The sequence below is a fragment of the Pinus tabuliformis genome, chromosome 7, assembly GCF_031772625.1.
Source record: "Pinus tabuliformis cultivar Carrire ecotype Pingquan chromosome 7, CPIR1, whole genome shotgun sequence".
NCBI classification, from domain to species: Eukaryota; Viridiplantae; Streptophyta; class Pinopsida; order Pinales; family Pinaceae; genus Pinus; species Pinus tabuliformis.
Window position 1 is genome coordinate 542,447,429 of NC_142293.1, and position 24,589 is coordinate 542,472,017.

The following is a 24,589-nucleotide window of genomic DNA, read 5'->3' on the forward strand; positions in this document are numbered from 1 at the left end:
CCCTTTGAAATTTAGATACCCTTTATGGCATCTCCATTTGTTAGTATTGAATGACTCATCAAGTCAGTATCATATTTGTTGATCTTTCATTGTCCAATACTAACAAGTATATTATATCAGTGTCATATTTGTTGATCATTCATTGCCCAATACTAACAAGTATATTACATTCAAGTGCAATGTGATACACAAGTGAACCCTTTATAATATCTATAATGTGTGCATCTCAAAGGATATAAAGCATGATGTCCATCATGATTAAACAAGGGCCAACCTCTATAAATTTTTGATATTTTTGTGTGTGTAATCAAAATTGAAGGTAAGGCATGAAATGATTAAAATGATCAAAGCTACTTTAATCATGTACTTTTTTGAAATTTAGACGCCCATTGTGGAATCTCTATATGTTAATATTAAATTATTCATCAAGTTGTTATCATCTTTGTTGATTCGCTATGATCCAATACTAACTAGTCTATTATAATGAGTATTGTGTGATATGCAAGTGAACCTTTTAGAATATCTATAACTTTATTGATCTCAAAGGATATCAAACATGGCACCTATCATTATTAAACAAAAGCCAACTTCTATTAACAAATAAAGCCTTGATTATTTTTTTGTGATAAAAATTGAATATAAAGCAAGAAGGGATTAAAATAATGAAAGCTACTTCAATTATGTTTTACCAAGGTCATGAAAAGTGTTGTTGCACTTTGGCATGAATAATTCTCTTGACTTCAATTGGCTACCATAATTTTTCTCATTTTACTTAATAACATAATTGTTATGGGGGCCTCTCAACTGGCCTAGTGAGCTACAATTCAACAAAAGGATACTAACATTTGATCTTGCACATAGCTAAGTAGTTGGAGAATATCTTCTATGAACATTGCATTTTTATTTTTATTTTTTGAAAATTTTGTCCAAGTAAAATAAATTGGGTGTACATGAACAACATGTCCCAACAATAACCATCTTGTTATTAGCCACTGCCTGAAATGGACCTTGTGTATCTAATCAACAACTTTAAATATGTTACCCTCTAAATCTATAAAACTGATGAAGTTTTAATATAAATGAGCAATTACAATTTTGTGTTGAAAATCATAATAAGTATATTTTGAACTAAACATTGTATTTGAATTGATGTATTTATATTTGCATTTTTCTAATTAAGAATTGATGAATATCTATGATAATAAAATTTAAAAAATTGAATAACATTAACTATTAATATAAGCTTCCCCATTTCAACAATATTTCAAACAATACCCTTTCTGCCAATGCCCATATGATGCTTACATGATTTTTACAGTTGTTCTCACTTGTGCTAAGAGATATTTGACAGTTACCTTTCGGGGTATTGGGTGTTATTCTCTTATTTCTTGGGGACAGTTGTGCCAATAATTTATTAGTGTCATACTTTGAAGCCATGTTCCACTATGCCTAGGGTACTTTGTGTTTCTCAAGCTATCTTATGTAGAGTGGTTCATCCCGTTGTACTCACTTTATGATATGATACAGAATTGTTGCATCTCTAACTGGCCCTTCATGAGGTAATATAGAAATTTTCCATCTTTATTTTTAACTGACCTTTGATGAGTTAAATTTAGAATTTTTCATCTCCCCTCACAAGGTAAAATTATATTTTTTCTTTCTTTTAACAAAATGCAAGAAAAATACACAACTGAAGCCAACTTTTGAAAATACAAATTCAAAATATCAATAAACCAAATTTTCTAGATACAGATTACCATCTTTAACTGAAGCAACAAATATGATTAACTATGGCAAAAACAGCAGAGGAAATGCAGATTATCTTAGTCCCTTTTCTTGCACGTCAGTACACTGTCACATACCCTGCAAAACAAGCTACATATGTTGCAGCATAGCAAAGAAATATGTAAGCAAACTCAATTGCAAATCTCACATTGCCTAAAACATCCAGTAAGATGGATTTATGTTTGTTTATTTTTGTTTAGGGTGATTTTTACATTGCTATTTTTCACATTAGACTTTGGATGTTGGTTTCTTATTCATTTTGATTTATAAAACACGTGACACATCTCCAGTCTCGGTGCAAAAAAAATAATAATCCAAATGGTTGAATCAACAATAACCAACAACCAAACAGATACACCATACCCTCTGCAAACTTGCTTCATTAAAAGTTGTTGATTTTTGAAGTGGGAAAAAAAGAAATCAAATTACTGGGTGCAAATTTGCTTGTCAATTATAATACAATTTTAAACCAACTGGCTTTGGGGTGGAAGTACTCAGGGTGATGTGATAACATCCTCACTTACTATAGTACTAGCATTGCCAGCAGTTTCAGTATGTACCTTGTGAGCTGTCTTTGAAATGTGGTTGTCGCAATGCGATATTTGATGCTCTCTCTACGGTGACACATGCCCATGTTGGGATATATTTTTCCATATTAACAACCCTATTCACTCCTAAAGGCCAGTGGTTAGAGACACTGGAAGGTGCTGTTGGGTGCAATGGTGAAGTTGAAGCACTAAAATCAACATCCCCCCACCTTGTACCAAACATCTCATAGATTTCTAAATATATGATGTTGCCTAATTACAACGTTGGCATCACCATACTGTATTGCACTTCCAGCTCTCTCAATTACTCTACCACCTACTTTTCCATGACCAAAAGTATTTCTTCTGTAGTCATTGAAATGACCTTATAAAAATCTGAGAGGCCAGACCATGATCCAAGTTAATTTCCTAATTATTTGGGACAAAGAATTGCTGCCAGAGAAAATCCCCTTAACTTGAGGTAGAGATATCCTGCCAGAATGCCACTAAGGTGGCCAAGGAAAGAAACTCCTGGAACAAACATTTGGATAAGTTGTAATTCTGCCCAAGCAGCATATCGTGCAGGAACAGACATTCCATATACATTAGTAAGATTTGGGGAGTTATAATTGAGAACCACTTTCAAAGCAAAGAGCACCGATGAAAATCCAACAGCACAATCTGAGGTCAAGGGATATGGGTAACCAAAGAAGGTTGCCAGCACCTTTGCTAGGACCACCACAATCCCATGTGACAAACCAAGCAACACAGCAACCATGGAAGCAAATTCAGTGCTTCCCATCATCCTTTCCAATTGTACCCCCTTCCACAACAAGGAAAGCATGTTATATACAAAATGTGATTCATCCACGTAGTAGAAAGCTGATAAAAATAGCCGTGTCAAATCCCAGTTCTGCAACAATCACCCAAAGAATCAACTCCTGTTAAAGAAACAGCAAAAATGACTGTACAAGATAACAACGGTAACATAGTGAGCTTGAAGTTGATAACACTGTGTCTCCTGGATAAAATGTATACAATCTCGCGTTAAAGTCAAATTGAATAACAGATATGGATAGCAAATTATCAGCCCAAGTAAACAGAAACTTTTCAATTATCATTACTCAAATCTAAGTCCATTCAAGTGACAGCATTATCATGCATAAGATATTTGCAGGTCTAAAGCATGACATAGTAAAGTTTTCAAAGAGACACAATACACACCAAACATGGAAATGGAATTACTCTTATCAATAAGAGAAATGACAAAAACTTGTTTCATTATAGCATTCTCAAGAATTCTTTCAAGACTTTCCACGGAAAGTATTTTCCAGTTTACTCGAAAAGAAATTCTAAATGCTGAATTTACAACAATTCAAGGTTTTACCAGACAGACTTTCTTTGTATATTCTTCTTTTTCTCCACTTTCACAAATTTAATATTTAAGAAAAGTGTTATAAGTTCTGTATTTTCCAATGAAAATATTTCAGCTAGTATGATTTATGACAAATCAAAGAGTTGATATCCATATCATTATTTTTCAAAACAAGGTAAAAAAATTCAGGTGACCATCCAGAGAACTAAACTGACAAATTGTGAAAATTAATGGAGCAGATTGAGTCCAAGGGAGGATTGGAGAGGACTAAACCTGCCCTCTTAGGATTTGCAGCATATTCAATGAGCCTTTCACTAAAAGGAGAGTATCTAAAAATTTGAGAATGTCCCCAATGAACGTTTGAACATGGATATGTTTTTAAAATTGTTCTTAAAGAAACCATTGACACTATCCATGTATGAAGATAAATCTTGGTCTATAAAAACTTAAAAGGAAAGAAAAATATATGACGTTTCATGTCAAATGCACTTAATCATCAACATGACATATCTGGACACCATATCATCTTCACGAGAAAATAATTGGAAAAAAAGGTTCTACCAAATGGAATTTATCTCTATAAACTTCCTTTTCTCTTCTTTTATAAATTGAATGGATAAGAGAAGTGTTGTAACTTCTACATTTTCTAAAGAATACATTTCAGCTAATATGATTCATTGATTTATGAAAAAACAAAGAGGTAATATCCAAATCATTATTTTTCAAAACAAGGTAAAAAAATTCAAGTGATCATCCACAGAACTTAACTGACAGATTGTGAAGATCAATTGAGAGGATCAAGTCCAAGGCAGATTCGAGAGTGTTCCCTTTCAGGGTAACTATCATAGAGACACTCTTTTCCTTGTGATGTTGCTTCACTGAAAAAGTTCATATTCCAACTTATTAGCTCCAAACTTGCTTCTCCGCTACATTCCATCATACACTTGTGCTCTCCAAATTGATCCTACAGTGGTATATCAGCTCCTGCGCCCTAGACGCTCCATCTCATGTGTGTTGGAAGATATTACTCCATGATGTTTTCCTCCAGTTAATATGATTCCATGTGTTGTTTCCAAGCTTTGAAATGATGTTGATAATTTTGACTTGTTTGTAAGTTCCTATGGCATTAGATTACCGTGTCTAACCATGGGGGGTATAATTGTCCTCGGATAAGTGTCTTAGCCTAGACCACTAAGTACTACTAGGAATCAAGGTGAGTAGTGTAATCATATCATCTACATACTAAACATTTTCCACAACTTCCCTTACATTTTCATCTCATCCATATGAAAAATTACATTCCCTACATATGAATAGCCTATCAAACGTCACCAGAAAGGTCTAAATGAAGAATTCAAAAAGAAAATTAAGCAAACTTAAATAAAGGCAAAACAAAGGGCTGAGAGGTAAAGAGCAAGAAAAAATGAAAGAAAAAGAAAGTTATACTACTTCAATAAAAGGCCAACCCCCTGAAATCCCCATAGTTGAATGCCTATCAAAAGAAAAAGGGACTAGAAATCAAAATCAAAATAATAATAATAATAAAAGGGAAGAAAAAGGAGTCAAAGTAGCAAAATTGAATAAAAAAGGGCCCCCTCTCAAAGCCTTGCAACAAATAAAATGAAAACTACTAGCCAACAAAGGGGCTAGTTGGACAAAAACAAACCTAGTACATCATCTTATTACTTTGAAGATTACTTCATAGGCTTTTCTTAGTCCCCTTTCACAAATTACTTCACCTTTACCTATCCCTAACCAAGAACTTTAGAAAATACCTTATATTCTACTTAAAGGACACATGTAAAAGGACTAACGTTATACCACTATGTTTACTTAAGTAGTTTGGTAAAATTAGCTTAGGTTATTTATGTAAGTTTGGATTATCTATGTTTTGGTGCCTAACAACTTGTTGGGGTTTTGATTCATCATGATAAGTTGGGGTGCTACAAGATGGAGTTCACGCTTTGTACCTCAAAATCCATGCACACTACCTTGGGATTTGCGATAGCATGGGCAACACATCATCAAGGTGCCCACATCAGCATATTGTATTACATGGAGTATCATGACGTTAACCTATGGCTATCTAGCACATGCGAAGGACATCACCCTTTCTGAGCCCTTGAGGAATATTCTCACACGTGTGGTTAGAGTACATTTTTAGAGCAGTCAACTTCAAGGGGAGTTATCTTTTGACAAAGTGCCCAAAATTCCACTAGATCAATCATCAATGACATTGGATGCAAATGACCATGGGATTTCTGAAATGGGGTCATAATAAAAAATCAAGTAAAAATTGACCAAGTTATGATGCTAAAAAAATTATCGCACATTTTGACCACATAACATCCATACGTATTGAATTTTTTCACTTTGAAGAGGGTTCCCCTTTGACTAAAGGTTTATTAATAACAAACTTTGGAATTTTCAATAGCTTGACTTGGCCATGTTGCCCACCCCCCGTGGGTAGTATGCATAGGAGAAATTTTTCTCCTAGATGGTCCTCAGCCGACAGCCAACAGCCCCTTACAGCCACCAGATAGCTCGATCTGCGATCATCTCCGCCACCCAAGCCATCTATGTGGTCCCTCGCCCATTTGTTATGATTGTATGTTTGAAGTTGGGCCTCCCAACCCCGAAGGTATGGCCTTTCATTGGTATAGTTGAGTAATTTTCCTTACTTGTCATGGGCACTTTTGGTCATGGATTGGTGGGGCGATTTAACGGAAAGAGTGGGCTAGGCCTGTACCCTTGTCTCCACTACCCTATTTCATGGTTAGCCTTGTATCCTAGTCTCGTGGGATCTCCTTTACTGTTCATTAGCTTCAGAGTTGGCACTTCATGGGAAAACCCGATTTTGGTTGCATGGTCCCATTTCCCAACACCATATACATCACTCCCTTCTGCTCATTTTAACCCCATTCATCATTTTTCCCATCCGGGTCCACATGTGTCCATTGGGTCCACATGTGTCCATTGGGTCCACATAGGGTTAGCCTCCCCCTCCCCTTGTCCAGACCTTGGGTTGGGCTTGGAACAATGCCCGAAGGTTGATGCAACTAAAAAGAAAAGAAAAAACATAATTTAGCCACTCTCAACAGGAAATGTGCCACAAAATGCAAAAGATGGTCGATACATACAAATTTAGCACATGGGCAAAAGCCAAACACGAGCTCTACACCTCATCCATGGCCATCACCCCGGTTTCTATGGGCCCTAGATGAGCCCCCTCAATCATTAAGGAACTCATGGTTGTCCCAACCCCTGGTGGGGGGTGAACTGCCCCACTTTAAGGGGGTATACATTGCTATATCCTACACATCATGCTCTCATCCCCTGGAGCCCCGAGGAGTTATGGAGAATAATCAATCAAAGGAAAAAGGCATATGAAGAAGGGTGGAAAAATAAAGGTCGGGGTAACTCATGTACCACGATTTGCTCCCTCCTACACTCATGTACCCAGGAGTGGGTTTTCCTTATTATAGTTACCCTTGTACCATGACATGTGGCTTGGAGCATTCCCCCCATTCCCACTCTATTCCACCACTATATCAAATGCCACCTACCATCTGATGGATGTACCATGGACATGTCACCCCCTTTAAAGGCTGAAACCACCTAATAGGGTCCTTGGTTAACCCATTATTGAGCTTGGAGACACGTGTACATGCCAAAACCCATTATGGAAGGGCATGCCCCCATGAAGTGCCCCATTGATTCTATTACTTGTAAGATCTTTTACTTGATTATTCTAATGATTTGTTGTATTGGAGGGCAAGCAGACGCATTGGATCTTATGCAGGATCCAAGCCCTCCAGAGGGCCACATTGGCACTTGTAGCCTTGTAGGGTGAGTGTTGAGAGCCATGGGCCTCCACCATAACAGAGAGTACTCATGAATCCGCAACACCACTCATTGATTACTCGCGTTCCAACTTTTGGATGAGGATGATGTACTTGGTTCACCATGCCCAGTCGACTCCACACGTACACCATACACTTGGCAGATGTTCCAGGGTCCAAATGAGGATGTGTCTCACTGCAGGAGACAAAGGGAGGGTTTATGTCATCATCCTAGCCCTTACAGATGGTTTACAGAGATTTTCGATCCACTTGGAGATCCATGAGGATGTCCTTCTACACCCTCACCCACTTGGGAGCACCACAGTGACTTGCTTGCAAAACAAGGGGCCAACTCCTTGTCCACTATGTTTGGAGTCCATTCTCTCACCATGGCACACTTTGGACTTCATTGGGTCTTCTCAATGGCCCAACGACTCATTATATTGATCATTCTGCCCTCTTGGGAGGATTATTTTTATGTTATAGAGCTATCTTGGTGGCTTGTCACCAAGGATGTTATTATTGCACATTATTTTATTATCTAGGGCTTAATTAGGTCAATTACGCAAATCAGACTCATTACAGATGGTATAAATTGATGAGAGGTGATTTGTTTCTCTCATCATCACTTGGATTTGGAATTAGTAGCTACTTGGAGAATTTCACATTCCCTTTTGGAAGACGAGTTTGGTTTGATGGATGAATTTTGATGTTTGGATATTATTCTCTTGGTCTTGGAGCTTCATTCTTGTCATGATTTGATGATTGGATATATTCATTGTACATGTAAGTGGTCTTTTTTTCATGTTTATTCTTGTATTTATCATATCACACGAATGTTGCTAGGATTTTCGCTATCTAGGTTTGAAATTTACTGCTACTTTATGTGAAATGCTAGAATTTTTTTATCTATTGAAGCATTGCGTCATGTAGGATATAGTGAATGTTCCTAGAGGTTATTTCTATTGATTATACCTTGATAAGTCATCAACATTGTACATCGAAGTACAAAGTCCTTGGGTAGTTGCTCTAATGCCCTAATTGCCATGTGAAGTTACCTAGAGGCCTCTTTGATTGGGTTAATTCTCTCCATATCACAAATTCCCTTAACTCCATCTCTCCCAAAGGCAAGGCACTTATCCATCCACTGGTGGTCACTTAAACGATTATCTTTCTCGCCTCCTTCTATTTCTAGGCCTAACCCCATAGGTCACCTAGGGCATCAATCTTATTCCATTCTAGTCATCCAATCATCTCAATATACTTATCAAATCTAATGCTAATGTATTGAAGAGAAATGCTAGCCAAATTGAGGGGTCCTCCCAACTGGCTTCGCGTTGCTAGAGAACTACGATGCTACAGGTGAATCACACACACACAACTTTGTCTCAGAACATCAACTCAATCACTTTGTATTAATAGATTAAAGGTTTAGCAACACAAATAACAATCTAATGATCTCCCCTATCTATTTATTTGTGTGTGTGTGTGTGTATCCCATTACATTGCTTCATTGTTGGTTTATATAGACATATACATTACAATAGTAAAACAAATCCCCTATTTCACGCCTTGAGCGCATTGATTACATAGCGTGAAATGTAAAAGAAAAGATACAATTTACAATTATGGTAAATTTCGGCGAGAATAGAACACAAATTGGATTGAGTGATATTCTTATGACATGGCAATGCATAAGAATATCCTCGATCATTGCACACGACGACAATGCTCATTGAGTACGTTGTTCTTGGCGTGGTTTCACTACGGCTTTGACTAGAGGATAGCACCCACCCTGTTTGCTTTGGAGCTGATGTGTGAACATGGAACCATCTTGAGGCACCCAAGAGAAAAATTCATGTCTCAAATTTCCTTCCAGAAGTGCGCGTTGGTATGCTAAAGGATGAGGTTGGTTACCAGATCCATATATGAGTCACAAGATCTAAACTACTTAAATCATCATTACTAATAGAACATCATTTAATCCGCTTAATCTACCAAAAACAATGGAAAAATCATTAATTTAACAACATAATTATATTATATGCTCTAGATGACCTCTCCATTGAAAAGCATGGTAAAAGGGAGTGATGACAAGGTAAAAAGGAAGGATTAATAGGTAGTGAAAACAACATCAAGTTAGAGGCTTGACATCTCCCTCACGCCTGAGATTTTGCATGTCCTCATGCAAATAAGATGTATAGTTAATGTCCTAGTGCAAAATCATTTAAAATTGGGCAAAATTTGATTAATGCTTCAATTTTGCTAATGTGTAGCAATTAACATGTTCACATTCGTCCCCTTCCTCTTCTGCAATGTCTTGGGTTTCTTTCCCAAGGTATTGTTATGCAATGCCAAATACTAAGTTTGTTTGTGCCACTTACTGGTGAGTTTGAGTAAAATTTGGTTCTTTGATGTCAATTGCTCAATTTCCTCCTATAGCTAAGCACTTTTTTCCTTCAATAATGTGTTTTCACTCTTCACATACCTATCTAGGATCTTGAATTCTTCAATTTCTACCTTTAGTCTTTCAATTTTCTTGTTTTTCTTCTTCGTTTTTGAAGAGATTGGCCTGTTGGGGTATTGGATGACATGGTTTTCTTGAAGGGCTCATAATAATCTATGTTATCCTCGAAATCATTAGGCATTGGTGTCGAAGGTCCAACAAAATCAAGTTGTCAGTACACAAGGGTCTTAGGTTCTGAGAATTTGGTTCTAGACTTCTTGGGCAAGGGGGTTACAGACTCCTGCTAAATATGATTGTGCTTGGTTGGTATCAACTCGGTATGCAAGGAAGTAGCACTTTTGGTTGGACATGGAGTGACTGGTGATGGAGGTTCCACACTATTTTTCAGGCTTCTTTTTGGCCATACTCCTAGTGGTTCTCCTAGGGATGATTGGTGTGGTTGGAACATGTTGTCCACATCTCTTCTTTATAGGTGTTATTTTGGAATTTTCTCCACAAGTGGTAAAGCCCTCAACCTCATGGAGGTGAAGAGAGGTTGAGGTCTTCACTGTAATTTGTACCATTATGCTTAGGAACAACATTTGCCTCTCATGGTATATGTTCAGCCACATTAATGAACCCATTGCGAACTAAGAATGCATCCCAACTATCACTCCTCTTATGCAACTCATCTATGATTAGTATTTTAATCAGGTCGTGGTGATATGTACTACAATTAACATTCCTAGGGTTTTGTTGGATGTGCTTTGACATTCTACCCAAACTCTTGCACAAATAGAATGGTTAATTCATATAATCATTTGCTTCAAATTGCAGGAGGAGACATATATGGTAAAGAAAGGTAATTGCATATCTTCCCTTGCATGTAATGTATTTTTGTAGCACAAAGAACAAGTTTGGTCGTGGTGATATCTACTGCAATTAACATTCCTAGGGTTTTGTTGGATGTGCTTTGACATTCTACCCAAACTCTTGCACAAATAGAATGGTTAATTCATATAATCATTTGCTTCAAATTGTAGGAGGAGACGGATATGGTAAAGAAAGGTAATCGCATATCTTCCCTTGCATGTAATGTATTTTTGTAGCACAAAGAACAAGTTTCTCCACTTCTCTTTAATCCATGCTTTGTGCACAACCTTTCCCCAATTCGGTCTCTATTCAATTGAGCATAGGAACCAAGTCCAAACCCCCTATTCAACTTGCTTATTCTTGAACCACCTTTCCCCTATTTGTAGCTATCCAATGGCTTGGGCCACTGATTCTTCTAACACTGCCAGTGTTGAGTTGTCTATACATGCAATCCAACCATCAAACCCTTCTATGAATGCTTTAGTTATAGAGTCATTGTACCCCTAGAATTTTCTAAGGAATGGAAGCCATCTTGCAGCTCTAAGCATGGGTTTGTCGACATTATACTCAAGGTATGCTTCCAAAATTGCCAATGAATAGGGTTCTTGTCTAATAGCACCAAGTCTCCCCATGATGCCACAAATCTTTGTGTATGGGGTTATGCAAGGACACTCTTCCTCTGAGTGATTACCACTTCCAATGAATAGGTAAGGAACTTGGGAATGCTAGTCAATATCTGAACAATATGCAAGTTCAAAGCTCATTTCAAATCCTACAAGTGATTTGAAATGAGGTGGGGAATTATGACAATGGGTGGTCAAACAACATTTATGCACACATTGAATGATAATCATTACAGTGATGGGTAGTGATATTATATTTTGGTTGATGGTAGGTCCATAAGGCAGTGGAGGTATAAGGAGAATAGGTAGGGAAATAGTGGCTATGAGTGGTGAATACGACAAGGGTAGAATAGAGGAAATGTCACTCATAAAACTTAACATAGGAAATGTCGCATATGAGCTTAAGATTTTTCGTTTTATGACTTTCCATGTCTTTAATAAACTAGAAAAAATTAAAAGTTGATTTCTTACCTCAAGTTTATCTTAATGAACTTCCCATGAGATGATGCATGTTGGGGTTGATGAATATGATTATGAGAAAGTACTAAACCAGAAATTTTCATTCATGGAGCTAAACCAAAACTGAGTGCTGATGTTGAGACTCGAGAGTGACCAATTTGAGACAGATTGTTGAACCAAATCTGACACAAAATGGTTAATGCTACTAATGAAGACCAGTGGAATGATGGAGATAAGAGACTAGAGATGCTTGGGAAGCTCTAAACTCTAATCCTGAAGCTAATCACCATCGTACAGACTTGGATTGTAACACAAATTTGCATAAAAAAGATAAATCTAAAATTTACAATAGATCTCCTACAGTTTAATAAAACTTCAAGGAAAAAGAGGCAAAATTGATAGGCATGCAAAACCTATCAAAAAACTGTAAATCAAAAAAGAAAAGAGGTGGGCATACCTACAAATATACTAATATACTATCAGCTGTGGGAATTTGGGAAACCCTTCCCACTCCACAATAAATTGATGATGGCAAACAAAACACACTCTATCCCTCACAAGATGAGGGAAAACCAACGGGTAAAGGAAGCCACATGAAAGATCTGAAAAAACCAAAAAAAACAATGGAAATTGATATCTATACTTGCAAATGCGTCCACGGTTGAGGGAAATCAATCCCCACTCAAAAAAACATGGTGATGGCAAAGGAAAATGGTGCCCTTCTCCTCCTTGGCTCAAGGAAAACCAGTCTCTTCCTCCTTTGCTCTCCAAACACTTCTTCCTGTTTGTGAAATGAGTGAAAAAAGTCAAAAGAACTAGCTTAAATCACCCGTCTGTGGCCCAACGATTTTTTCAGTCATCGAGCAATTTTTTCGCCATGTTTACAATAAAATCGTGATTTTTCCACTTTGGTTAAAAATTGCCACATTTTTGTGTGTGTATTCAAAAAGTCATATAAATTTGTTCACATACACTCAAACACAAAAAAAGAATGACAAAAATGGAACATAGCAATGGATATTTAAAGTTTAAACCCTGAGTTGTGTTTGCTATTTAATTATTCACAACCATAGATTATTTGAGTGCAAGGAACTTAGGGATCTAAATTTATAAACTTCAAATCCTCAAAAATCTCGTTTTGGCCCACGACTCTTTAAAATCCTTCATGTACACACCTATGGATGCAAATTCATTATGTAAAAGTACCCTCTTCAAGTCATGAAAACTGGGGACTTTGAAGCCCTTGTGACATGCAGCTATGACATAGCATAGATTGATAATAAGGTAAGCAGACAAAATTGAAAGGTATAACTACATCATAACACAATGAATCCATGTATTCAAAAGATGGTTCTTTGTGTTACTTCTCGCAGTGGCTATTAATGGTGAAATTGGTACTAGGGATAGGGATCCTCATCTAAGTCACCGCATTCAACAGTTCTTATCCTCGAAATTATAAATTCACCAAATCTTAAGGCAACTTGAATTAGTTCAATCCAAATTTGGCAAATCTCAATCGAAACCCAAACTCAAGCTCGAATTTTAACTTTGAGGTGAATAAAATCGGTAATAGTCGAAGCTTCATTCAAAGTCGGCCCTAAAATTCGACAATGAATTGCTGTGCGTGGTTTTCATGCGGAAACCCCTCCATTCAGCTACATACTCTTCTGCGAGTCCACCTGACCCAGTTCCGACTTCCTCCATCTTACAAGTTCCCTCCCCGTAGGTGCATACTCCTCTACAAGCCCGACCAACCCAGTTCTGAACTCCTTTGACCAACGAGTTTCCTGCCTGTGGGCCGCAACCACAGAGTCCTCTACCTGACGCCAACACATTTTTTATTTTGCATGTAGTGTATCAAATTTAATGCTGAATTTTATGATGGAAGTTTTTACTATCAATTTTTTGTTGAACTTCAAGGTCATTGAACGAGAATTCAAATTCGAATCAAGTGACTTCGATGATCATTGTTACTAGCCTCACGAGTCTTTGAGTTTGACTCTGTTCCCAAGTCAAACAAATCAAAATGACTTAGGGCAAGTCATATTCACATTGACCGAGTTTGACTCAAGGCAACAATTCATACTCACATTGCTCAAGTTTGACTCAAGTTGAGCCAAATTTCACTTGCGAGTCAATGTTTGACAGGAAAGTGATTGCAATTCAAATGCGATCAACCCAAGCCAAATGTGCCAATCTTCTTATGAATGCCCAAACACCATCCTACTTATAAATGCATAGAAACTGTTGTGCGTTATTTATACTTCTGTAATCACCAAGATTTTCTCGAGTTGAGTTAAACTCTCCACTCTTTTGCCTTGTCGAGGTTTTTTGCCCAAGCCAAGTCTAGTAATATACCATGGTACTAGGTGCAAGAAAATCATCAATCTTCTTCCTTATTGATCCAGGTGAGTGTTAGCATCAACATGAATTGGAGCAATATACTGAAAGAGATCCCTACTAAAAGGTTACCTGGAGAAGCCTCTAAAAGTAGGGTTTCCAATTCCAATTAGATTGCAGCAATCTCTATCCTTCTCCCTAACCTCATCAGAATATATTTTTCTTAGCCTTTTCTACTAGATAATTCTCCACGTAGACAACCAAACGCAACGGAAAGAATGGCTTAACATTCCCACAAATGCTGGTTAAATGTTCTCTCTCTATGAATCCCCCCTTCATTTCCTTCTTACAATATTTGCTACAAAAGATCTCCATCAACCTGATCACAATGGCTCTATGCAGGGTTTTTCATATTCTTAGCGCCACAATCATGCCTTATCTATGAATCCCCACCTTCATTTACATCTTACAATATTTGCCACAAAATATCTCCATCAACCTGATCACAATGGCTCTATGCAGGGTTTTTCATATTCTTGGCGCCATGATCATGCCTTACGGTGAAAACAGATCTACAAATGCAAAACTTATCTCTATTTATTTACTAAAACAAAAATCAGCAATTTTATGAAAAATCAATAAGAGTTTGGAATATTTTTTATATACAGTCACAAACCTCCTCCACGCTTCTAGATGATATGAAGACCACTGATGTTGATGACAACACCATAAATAGCTCACAAATGGTACCAAATCAGTGCCAAGCTTGCTCTGGATCAACTCTCTTCACCACAGCTCCGCAATTTCCCAATTGTCACAAATGATCAATAAGAAATGTGAGGGACAAATAGGGGAGCGCTATTATGTAAGGATGGATTAGGGTTCGGAAGGGCTAGGGACCATTTTTCTTCGTGGAAGATCATGCAGGTAGGCCCGACAACTAAGGGCCGGTTCAAATCAGGATTCATCCAAACCAGCCTTTTGGAGACTAGCTTTGGCTTGAACCACTCGGGACCAGCCAGTTCCGGACTGGTCCAGGCAGTTTTGATAGCGTCGATATAAACCATAGTTTTAATCATTATTTAATTATTTAGAACCACAGATTATCTGGGTCTAAGGAGCATAGGGACGAATTTTAAAACAATTCATTTTTCGTCTGGGCTGCCAATGAAGATAGTATCCTCTCTAGCTAGAGTACTAACTCCTCCATAGTTTGGATCTTAATTATCATTTGTGGATTGCCTTTACTTGCAGTTAATAGTTAATATCATCGATTTGATTTATATAAAGTTAACTAGGTTAACACTATACAAGTTAACTAGGTTAACACTATACAGGGTTGACTCTTTTATTGGATGGAAGAACAATTTATTTATTAATGGATGCCATTACAGGGATTATGCAAATTTGGGTTAAGATTGAGTATTTTTTGGATAGTTTAATTTCCCAAAAGACTAAAGTTACTTCCATTCTCAACTACCCTCTACAATTTTTGAACCTGAGTCATAATGAGATTAAACCCATTCAAACCAGACCTAAACCCTTTCCTATAATTTAATTTTCCAAAAATAACTTCCATTCTCAACTGCCCTCCATGAAATTTGAACCTATGGATATTAAACCCCACTCACGCCAAACCTGAGCCCTGTTAGGGACCACTGAAACAAACCAACTGGTCTAAAAATCAATAAATGACAAATCAATTAGTTGAGATTGCATTTCGAGATTAATACACAGAAAACAGTACCGTTCTTATTTGCTGTCTAATTGTTAATTAACTAAAAACATCTCAACACAAATCTTAATTGAAAATTATTTATTTAGGTTTGTATCTTGCCTGGATAACTAGATATGGTTGGAGACAGGCCTCGGATAAAGAAGGAAGCAGGTCGTCCAACACCCCGGGTCTCATATAGACCAGTATGTTGGCTGCAATTAAGCCCGCTGTGACTGGGGTCTTCCTGTCGAGTTGAGGAAACTCAGAGACCACATTAACCGCTAAAAGATATAACATCCACATCTGTATTTTGGGATTTTGTCTCCTCTCTTCTTGTCGGCCTCGGTTTCCGTTGATTATGTTTCGTTCATCACTAATACTCCTCTGTTCTGCTTCTCTAACCGCTCTGTCATTCCTTCTGTTCATTCTGTCTCATTTTCTTTCTCAACTCTTTTAAACAAATTTCCCCGTCTCCTGTACGACCCTGAACATATATATCCATGTTCGCTGGATGAGGCTTGAGAATGACTTCTCTGCTCGGAAATCCACAGAGGAAGCTACACATCTTCCCTTCTTCCGATTGTATAGAACACCGTCAAATATTTAGAGAATAAAGCGTATTAACAGTAGTTGGGTGAGGCCTGAGAATGACTTCATCCGCGGAAATCCGCTGAATAAGCTTACACATCCTGCCATTCTTCGCATTGTATTGAACATTTTAAAAAAACTGGGAAGGATAGGATTCTAGAAAGTCAAAATGCTTATCTTCGGGTTGCGTTAACAGCTATAGAATGCATTACTTTCTCTTAATTATTTATTTAATATATTTTAGGATAGTAATGGTATTATGTATTTAGTTTTGTTATTCATTTTTTTACTTTTCATTTATCTATAATTTAATATTGGAAATTTATTTTTTGTTATTATTTAAATTTATTTATGTGTAAAGTAACTGTTTGAGATGAGTTATTTAATAACTTTTATTTCTAATTTATAGAGAAAAGTTTTTGGTGAAAATTACATGGATATGATTAGATAAGCTTAAATTCAACAATTTCCATTTCTATTAGTTATTAATTTATTAATTTATTTATTTATTTATTTTTATTTTTTACATGAATACTATTTTTTTTTTCCATATTTTCAATTTAAAATGACAAATTTTAAAAACTAAAAAATAATTTTTCCAATATGACATATATTTAATTTAGGCGTCTGTGATCCATATTAAGTTTGAGAGAAGATTCTTTGGCGAAAATCACATTGGGATGCTTTTGTCGACGCGTTTCAAACCAACCAGTGTGGTTCATCGTCTAGACAAGTGGAAGAAAAGATCTCACTTTGCATATTAAATAGTCAAAGCAGAACATCCAACGGCTATATTTCTTGACAATGTAACGGCTATATTTCTTGACAATGTAACGGCTATATTGACTACAGCTAAATTTGACCGAGAAACGTTCGTTTGGACTGGATTAGAGACATAACCTTTATTTAATTAAATAAGTTAATTAGTTCATTATAATCTTATTAAAATAAAAGTAAAGGGAATATTTTATAAACTTATAATTAAGGAATTTAGACTTCTGTGATCCATAACATTGTTTAGTAATCTTCGGCAAAATCACATAATCAATATTAAGTCGACGCGTTTCGAACCAACCAGTGTGGTTCATCGTCAGGACAAGATGAAGAACTAATCTAGTTTAGCTTGATTAAATAGAGCGTGCAGAGACTCCAACGGCTATATTGCAACGGCTAATTTGACCTGAGGACCAAAGTCAAACTAATAATTTTATTGTTAATAGAGACATATTATTATTAGTTAATTGAATAATACACTAAATTTATTGTTTTAAATATAATGGTCATTATATTTATTAAAAACCTATATTTATTAATATTCGTAAATAATTTATTTACAGATAAATAGTATTAAATTAATATCTGTGTATTTATTTAATCATAATTGTATATATCTAGGGATCCAAAGGTAAACTAGAGGTAATGGTCATTAATAAATTATGGTACATTAATAATGGTAAATTAAATCTAATGGTCATTAATCAATTATATCTTCATAAAACCTATATTTATTATTATTCAAATTATTTAAATACAATTAAATATTATTAAATTACTAAAAGTTTAAATCCAATAAATCATTATAATTTAATATTTAAATGTAAGGGCCCATTCGAAATTAAAATAATAAGTTCTATACCATAATCTATATTTTCTTAATAATTTATAGTTCTAATATTATTAAAACAATAAAAAGTATTCTAATTAAACCATTAATATTCCTAGATTATAGTTACATTAGGTAATTTAAGAGCAAGTTTATTAAAAGTATATCCATTTTCTCATGTTATTGGTTTATAGTATATTTTTTATCAATTTCTTGTTTACCATTTAAACCTAAGGGTCATTTGGTAAAACTAGATCACCTTTTATCATTAATTTAATAATTTATATTCATTATTAACTATGTTATTAGTTAATTATCTTATTACTAAAAAGGTTTAAAAGGGGGGGGTCTTTATTAATTCGACATAAGGAAATCAGATAAAGGTAAAAATCAAATCTAATTATGAAATACCTCTAGGAATAAGGTTAATACAATAAGCCGGAAATTATATTAATACCTCATAATAATGCGATAAACCCGCCAAAACCGGAACTAGAGGAGAGGGAAGACAGAAACCCTAAGACTTAACACAGGGGAAGGGGGTATAAATATATATTAAAATAAATAAATTAAAAATAAATTAATTTAAATTAAAAGTTATAAATATTAGAGTAATTAATACTTAGTTATAAAAGTTATTAAATATATAAATATTAGAGTAATATATAAATAGTTAGATATATTCTTATTAAAATACAAGTTAAAAGGCCGAACAATCTCAATAGAGAGCCGTTACCTAGTCAAGAAATATAGTTGTTGCATGTTCTGCTCTGACTATTTAATATGCAAATCTTCAAACTTGTCCTAACAACGAACCACACTGGTTGCTCTGACTATTTAATATGCAAAGCGAGATCTGTTTCTTCAACTTGTCCTGACGATGAACCACACTGGTTGGTTCGAATAGCATCGACAAAAGCTCTGACTATTTAATATGCAAAGCGAGATCTGTTTCTTCAACTTGTCGTGACGATGAACCACACTGGTTGGTTCGAATAGCATCGACAAAAGCATCCCAATGTGATTTTCGCTAAAGAATCTTCTCTCAAATATGACATATTTTTTTGTCTTTTTGTATGGTTTCTATTTTTAAATGACAAATTTTAAAGAGGAAAAAATAATCAAAAAATATTTTCCTAATAATTTTTTTAAGTTTTATTATTTTTTAATTTAACTTATATATTTTTTTTTGTCTTTTTTTTTCTATTTTTAATCGTAATATTTTTTCTTCTTTATTAATTTTTAGAATCTTGTGAGAATTTTTTTCTTAATTTTATTAAGAAAGTTTTGTTGATGTATAGTTACTAATTTTTAAAATCCAATGAGCTTCATTTAAGCATAGTTTTTATAATTTATGACTCCAAGTATATAAAAAATTCAAGATATTGATCTTATAACAAGAAATTGAATTCAAGAATTCAATAAATTAATCTTCTTGAATTCAAGAATTTTTTTTATTATTATTCCTTTGGTGTGTTTGTGATAATGTATGTTGTTCTCACAAGTCAATGGATTTGAAACTCAAGTTGGGGTATTATGGATCTCACTTGAAGTTCGAGGTTAGTCTTCAATTTCTTATTTGTTTCAATTGATTTGTTAGAAATGGTTTTAAGATTGATCTTAGTTACCATGCAAAAATTTAATGTGTTAATTTTGTTAAAGTGGTTTAATCTATTCCAACTTTATTTTTAATTTTATTCAAAGTACTTGTGTCAAATTTAGCGAAATTAATACTAAATCACAAATCATAGACAAACTTATAATATTTGGTTTTTTTTTTAATTCCTAATGATATATTTTATTTGTTTTAATATTTTAATTTTTTAATGATTTTTTTTCACAATACAAAATGTTTTAGGAGCTAATTATTTTGATTAGAAACTAAGTGTTTTGATATCCATATATAGTTAAGAGTAATTTAATTTATATAATTGTGCTAGTTATAATTTAGTTGTTAACCTGGATGCGAGTGAAATAAATGACATCTAATGATTTTAATGACGGGAGGAAGAGCGGGTTACTGCCAGATGTAGAACAGCGCAGCTAACCATGAGCGTATCTGGCTCAAGCTGGATAATCTTAAGCGAGGGAGATTTGGCCTGATTTCTGTAATAAATGCTCACTCCGTCCAAGGCGAGGCTCTGGCTGATATTACCATGGCGATCTGGGCTATCCTTCCCACTGTTTGCACCCCGCCTTCTTGTCTCAGGCCTTGGCTGGCTGCGCGTCTTTGTGGCAGGTCAGTCTCTGCAAACAGAGGTAAGCTTTCAGTGGCTCTTGAAGTAAGAATTGTGCTGCCCTCCTTTCATTCTCAGGCCTGTTTTTTGCGCTTGAAGTGGTTTCCCGTGGTGCTGGTTTGTTTTCACGACACTGCTTCCGGTATTGCTGTGCTTTCCCTTCATCGCCTCATCATGGTTCGCGAACGGATGAGAAGTCGCTATGGGGGGAGCCGAGGTGGCCGTGGGCATTCGCAGGCTGCTCGTTCTGTGGATACTACCCCGCCTCCTGCTCCTCTGCCCTCTTCTCTGGTAAATTCGCCTCCTCTAAGCCCTGCCCACAGGCCGATACCGCACAATGCGTTTCAGTCTACTCACTTCAAGTTTCAGAGCAATCTTAACAGGCCTGTTATCTCGGCCAATATTACTATTATCTTCTCTGAAGAAGAGGCTCCGCCTCAAACTATGGTGCGCTTGACGTCTGAGCCTTCTCAGGGTGGTCTCAGAGAGGCAGGCAGCCAGAGCGGTGAGCAGTTTTTGGCGGAGGGAAGCCAGGAGAAAAGAAATGGTGAGCTGCTTGACAAGGGTGGTGCTCCCAGCGACACTCAGCCTCCAGGAGCCTTTGTCTCGATGATCAGGGAAGGTAATTCCAGTGACACTCATCCCTCGTCGGTGCACCCAGGTGGCGATTATGCGGGTAACATGGCCGGAAACGATGAAATGTGGGTTGGCAACGCGTGCCCGGTGGTGGAGGAGCCTCCGAATGAGGACGTAGCAATTTGAGGCCACCTGGGTTTTTTCTGATGACTCGTTTGGTCAAGTTCAGGCGGTTTTGGTTGCAGCTCTGGTTCGGCCTCTATAGCCAGGCAATTTCGTTCTTCTTCCTGGTGGGCGGCAGTATAAAGCTCTTTTGGGATTTTGGACAGTGTCTCTGTCTCTCTTTCTGGTCTAGTTTTATTGCTAGGTGGTTATACCACCTCATCCTCATGTCCTTTTGGTTAATTTCTGGTTCCTACATCTGCTCTCTTGCTTACTGTAACTGGTTATCCCTTACCAGGGACGGTTTTGCTGCGTTGATCGCTCTCGGTTGATGATGCCCGAGGCCTCAACCCCTTGTAATTTTATTTGTTTTCAGTTAATAGAATTAGTCTTTGCCGAAAAAAATAAATAAATAAATAAATAAAAATAATAATAATAATAATAATTAAAAATTAAAAATTAAAAATAAAAAATAAAAAATTAGTTGTTATATTAATAGTAAAACAATTGTTGTTACTAATTATTCATAAATATTAATTAATTTATCTTTACAATTTAATTTAAAAATTAATTTAATATTAAATCACAAATTATAGATTATCCCAACTCAATTTCGCTCTTCAAAAGAAAGAGATGTCATTTGAAGAGATAATTGGTTGTGCAAAACACTTTTTTTTGAATTGACATCTCATTGAGTTGAAACTAAGTTTCTCCATATCAATTTGAACCAAACACTGCCCAAAAAATAAAGTTATAAAACTTCATTACAACCAATGAGGTAGGGCACTCACCAAAAAGCAACATTTTAGCACAACATTTTCACTTTCATTTCTATTTTTTTATGAAGGCTTTAATTGATCATCTCACACTCTGTCAATGGTTCATAGTATAATTAGCTATATTTAAACTCGAGAGGCAAATACTAGCTACTACGTAGCACTTGTTTGATATGGGAGTTTCAAACTTTTTAAATGTTCGTTTCGCCTAGTTCTTCTAATTATTTATTCAATATGGTATTTATAAAAATATTTAAGGTTGGTTTGGCATAGATCGGGTTAAAAGGATTGTCTAACGAGGTTACAATTTCACTTGGATGGTGAATTTTTTTCTGGAATCTGGTCAGAAATTCTTCAAGAAATTTGACTCCGAGAATGTTTAAATCATTTTTTTTAATAGTGGAAATGGATGTAGCAATATCAAGAACTCTTGAAGCACCTAGCTATAATCGAGATTTTCAAAAATTTCCACCAATTTTTTTCAAAATCATACCTAAATTTTTATTACTTTTCCAACAAAAACATAATTGTTTCATCTAAAAAAGAAATTAAGTATAAATCGAAATTCTTTTAATCAAATTGAGTGTATTTTGAAATTTGTTTAATCTATTAAAAAATAGTTTATTTTTTCATCTCTAACCATTAACTTTTATTCTTAATCTTTTCATGTCACATTTACAATGAGTTATAAGATTGGTTATTTAGAAATCTCTAAATCTCTATCCTTGGGATATTTAAACCTCCATCTTTAATTCCATTCCTTTTTGGATAGGTTTACTTTTCTTTTTTTATTTTTCACATAAAATTTAAATTAAAACTTAATAAGAGTTAAATTTCATATAAATTAATTAAATTAAATGTGTAGAAAATATATGCTAATTTATTTTTTAAGTCAATCTTTTATTAATGTTTAAAAAAGGAGTATATGCACTCCGTCTCAAAATAGGTGGTCTCATCCCGACCGGGTTTGTTGACCAAAAAGTTCACCAAATGACAAAAATATAAAAAGGTAGCTGAGGACATCGTCCATAAACGGTTGGGCCAAAGGCACCAAAACACAGCTAAAACGTAAAAAACACCAAAAATCGTACTAGTCGTCTGACGTAATGGATGCAGGGTTGTCTAGGGCCATTCCAAGAGGCGGAGAAGGGCGAAAGTCAAACCGGACGTGTCCTTCATAATGCGCCATCCATGTCTCTAGATTTTCTATTTTCTCCGTGAGTTGGTTTTGCCCCTACCAGACCACAACCAGTCTTTCCCGGGGTTGACTTTGAAAGTAATGCAACCGCTCCAAAGAGGCCATCTGTATCGCATGCTCCTCGCGTCTTGTCGTTCTGCGACACCCACCTTGTCCATAAAACTGGCAATGAGAGTGCGGCAGCTCTCCAGGAAGCAGTGCTGGAGACCCTACCCCTCCTGAGCCTCGAGTGTTGTCGGCCCACGCTTTGCCCTGCTACCATAGGTGTCACCGCCCCTGCAAGTCTACCCATCACTATGCAACCCTTCACCTCTACGGCCTCCTCTCATGCCTACATTGCCTTTCTGCACACGCATAACCATTTTGCCACCTCGACAAGGTGTCACTGTGACCAAAGCCTGGTCTGTCACGCCATCAGAAGCAACGGCAATAAGGGAGGATGAGCAACCCCTTCACGTCGACGGTTTCATAACTCCCAACAACATATACACGCCTTGAACAAGCACCAAACACCAGACTTTCCACCCGAAAGAACACTCCCCGTAGACAGAAGACCCGAGGAGCAGTGCCCAGAATAACATGAATTCACCAAGATGGCTCCTTCTACCCATGAAGGACCACCCCCACCAGATAATCCTGACACCTCCACCTTCCAGAATACCACCAATGATGGAGCGCCACCCAGGGATAGGGGAGTTGTTTCCGTCCTGAGACAAGCGCAAAATCGACCACCACCTACCAAATTCAACAGCGAGAAACCATAGGCAAACCCACCAAGCCCTGTCGCACCAGAAATCACTATTAGAGCAGGGGCACTTGGGCTTCCTCCTCCGACTACAGGGGTTCCTTACCGACGAGCTCCACCACCCTGTAAGAACGAGACATAACGGATTACCTCCACACAACGAGTTTTTCTTTTGCGCCCAATCTTTCCTTCCGCCACCAATAATCAGGATTCCTAACCGCAAGGACCAAACAAGCCCACTACCCTTGTATATTTCCACAGTGAGCAACCACTCTCTTTTCCAACAAGCATTGACCTCTGACGCTTCCTCCTCCCCAACAGCCACCACAACTCCCAACACCATATTTGAATGCAGAGAGGAATGCTTGGTGCATTCATCGCGCGTTGCCTTAACACTCTGCCCCCCCCCCCCCCCCCGCACACAGACGTTGAGTAATTACTCACACAAATGGTTGATATTAAGGCAGTACCTCTCCCAATGCATGTGAAGATGTGAATGGACCGGGAGGCCCGTCCTTCCCATAATATCCACTTGTTTTCACACATGAGAGGCAGCCTCCACGTGCTACCCTGATCTCACCCATCGAGGAAAAAATATTTTATTTTTAAATAAATATATTTAATTTTTATTAATTTAATTTAATTTATTGAAAACAAATATTATTATTATTTCCACTTGAATTTAATTTCAATAAATGAAATATTAAACCACAAATA

At 36.4% G+C, this 24,589-nt stretch overlaps 1 protein-coding gene across 1 annotated transcript; it reads right to left on the reverse strand.

The window, feature by feature from the left end:
• Positions 1-2,163: 2,163 nt before the first annotated feature.
• LOC149248473 (rhomboid-like protein 14, mitochondrial) lies at positions 2,164-16,748 on the reverse strand. The gene is made up of 2 exons (XM_089458455.1): positions 16,108-16,748; positions 2,164-3,225 (listed from the first exon to the last, which is right to left on the reverse strand). The coding sequence occupies exons 1-2, from the start codon at positions 16,411-16,413 to the stop codon at positions 2,746-2,748; spliced, it is 786 nt and encodes a 261-aa protein (XP_089314581.1). The 5' UTR covers positions 16,414-16,748; the 3' UTR covers positions 2,164-2,745.
• Positions 16,749-24,589: the final 7,841 nt, after the last annotated feature.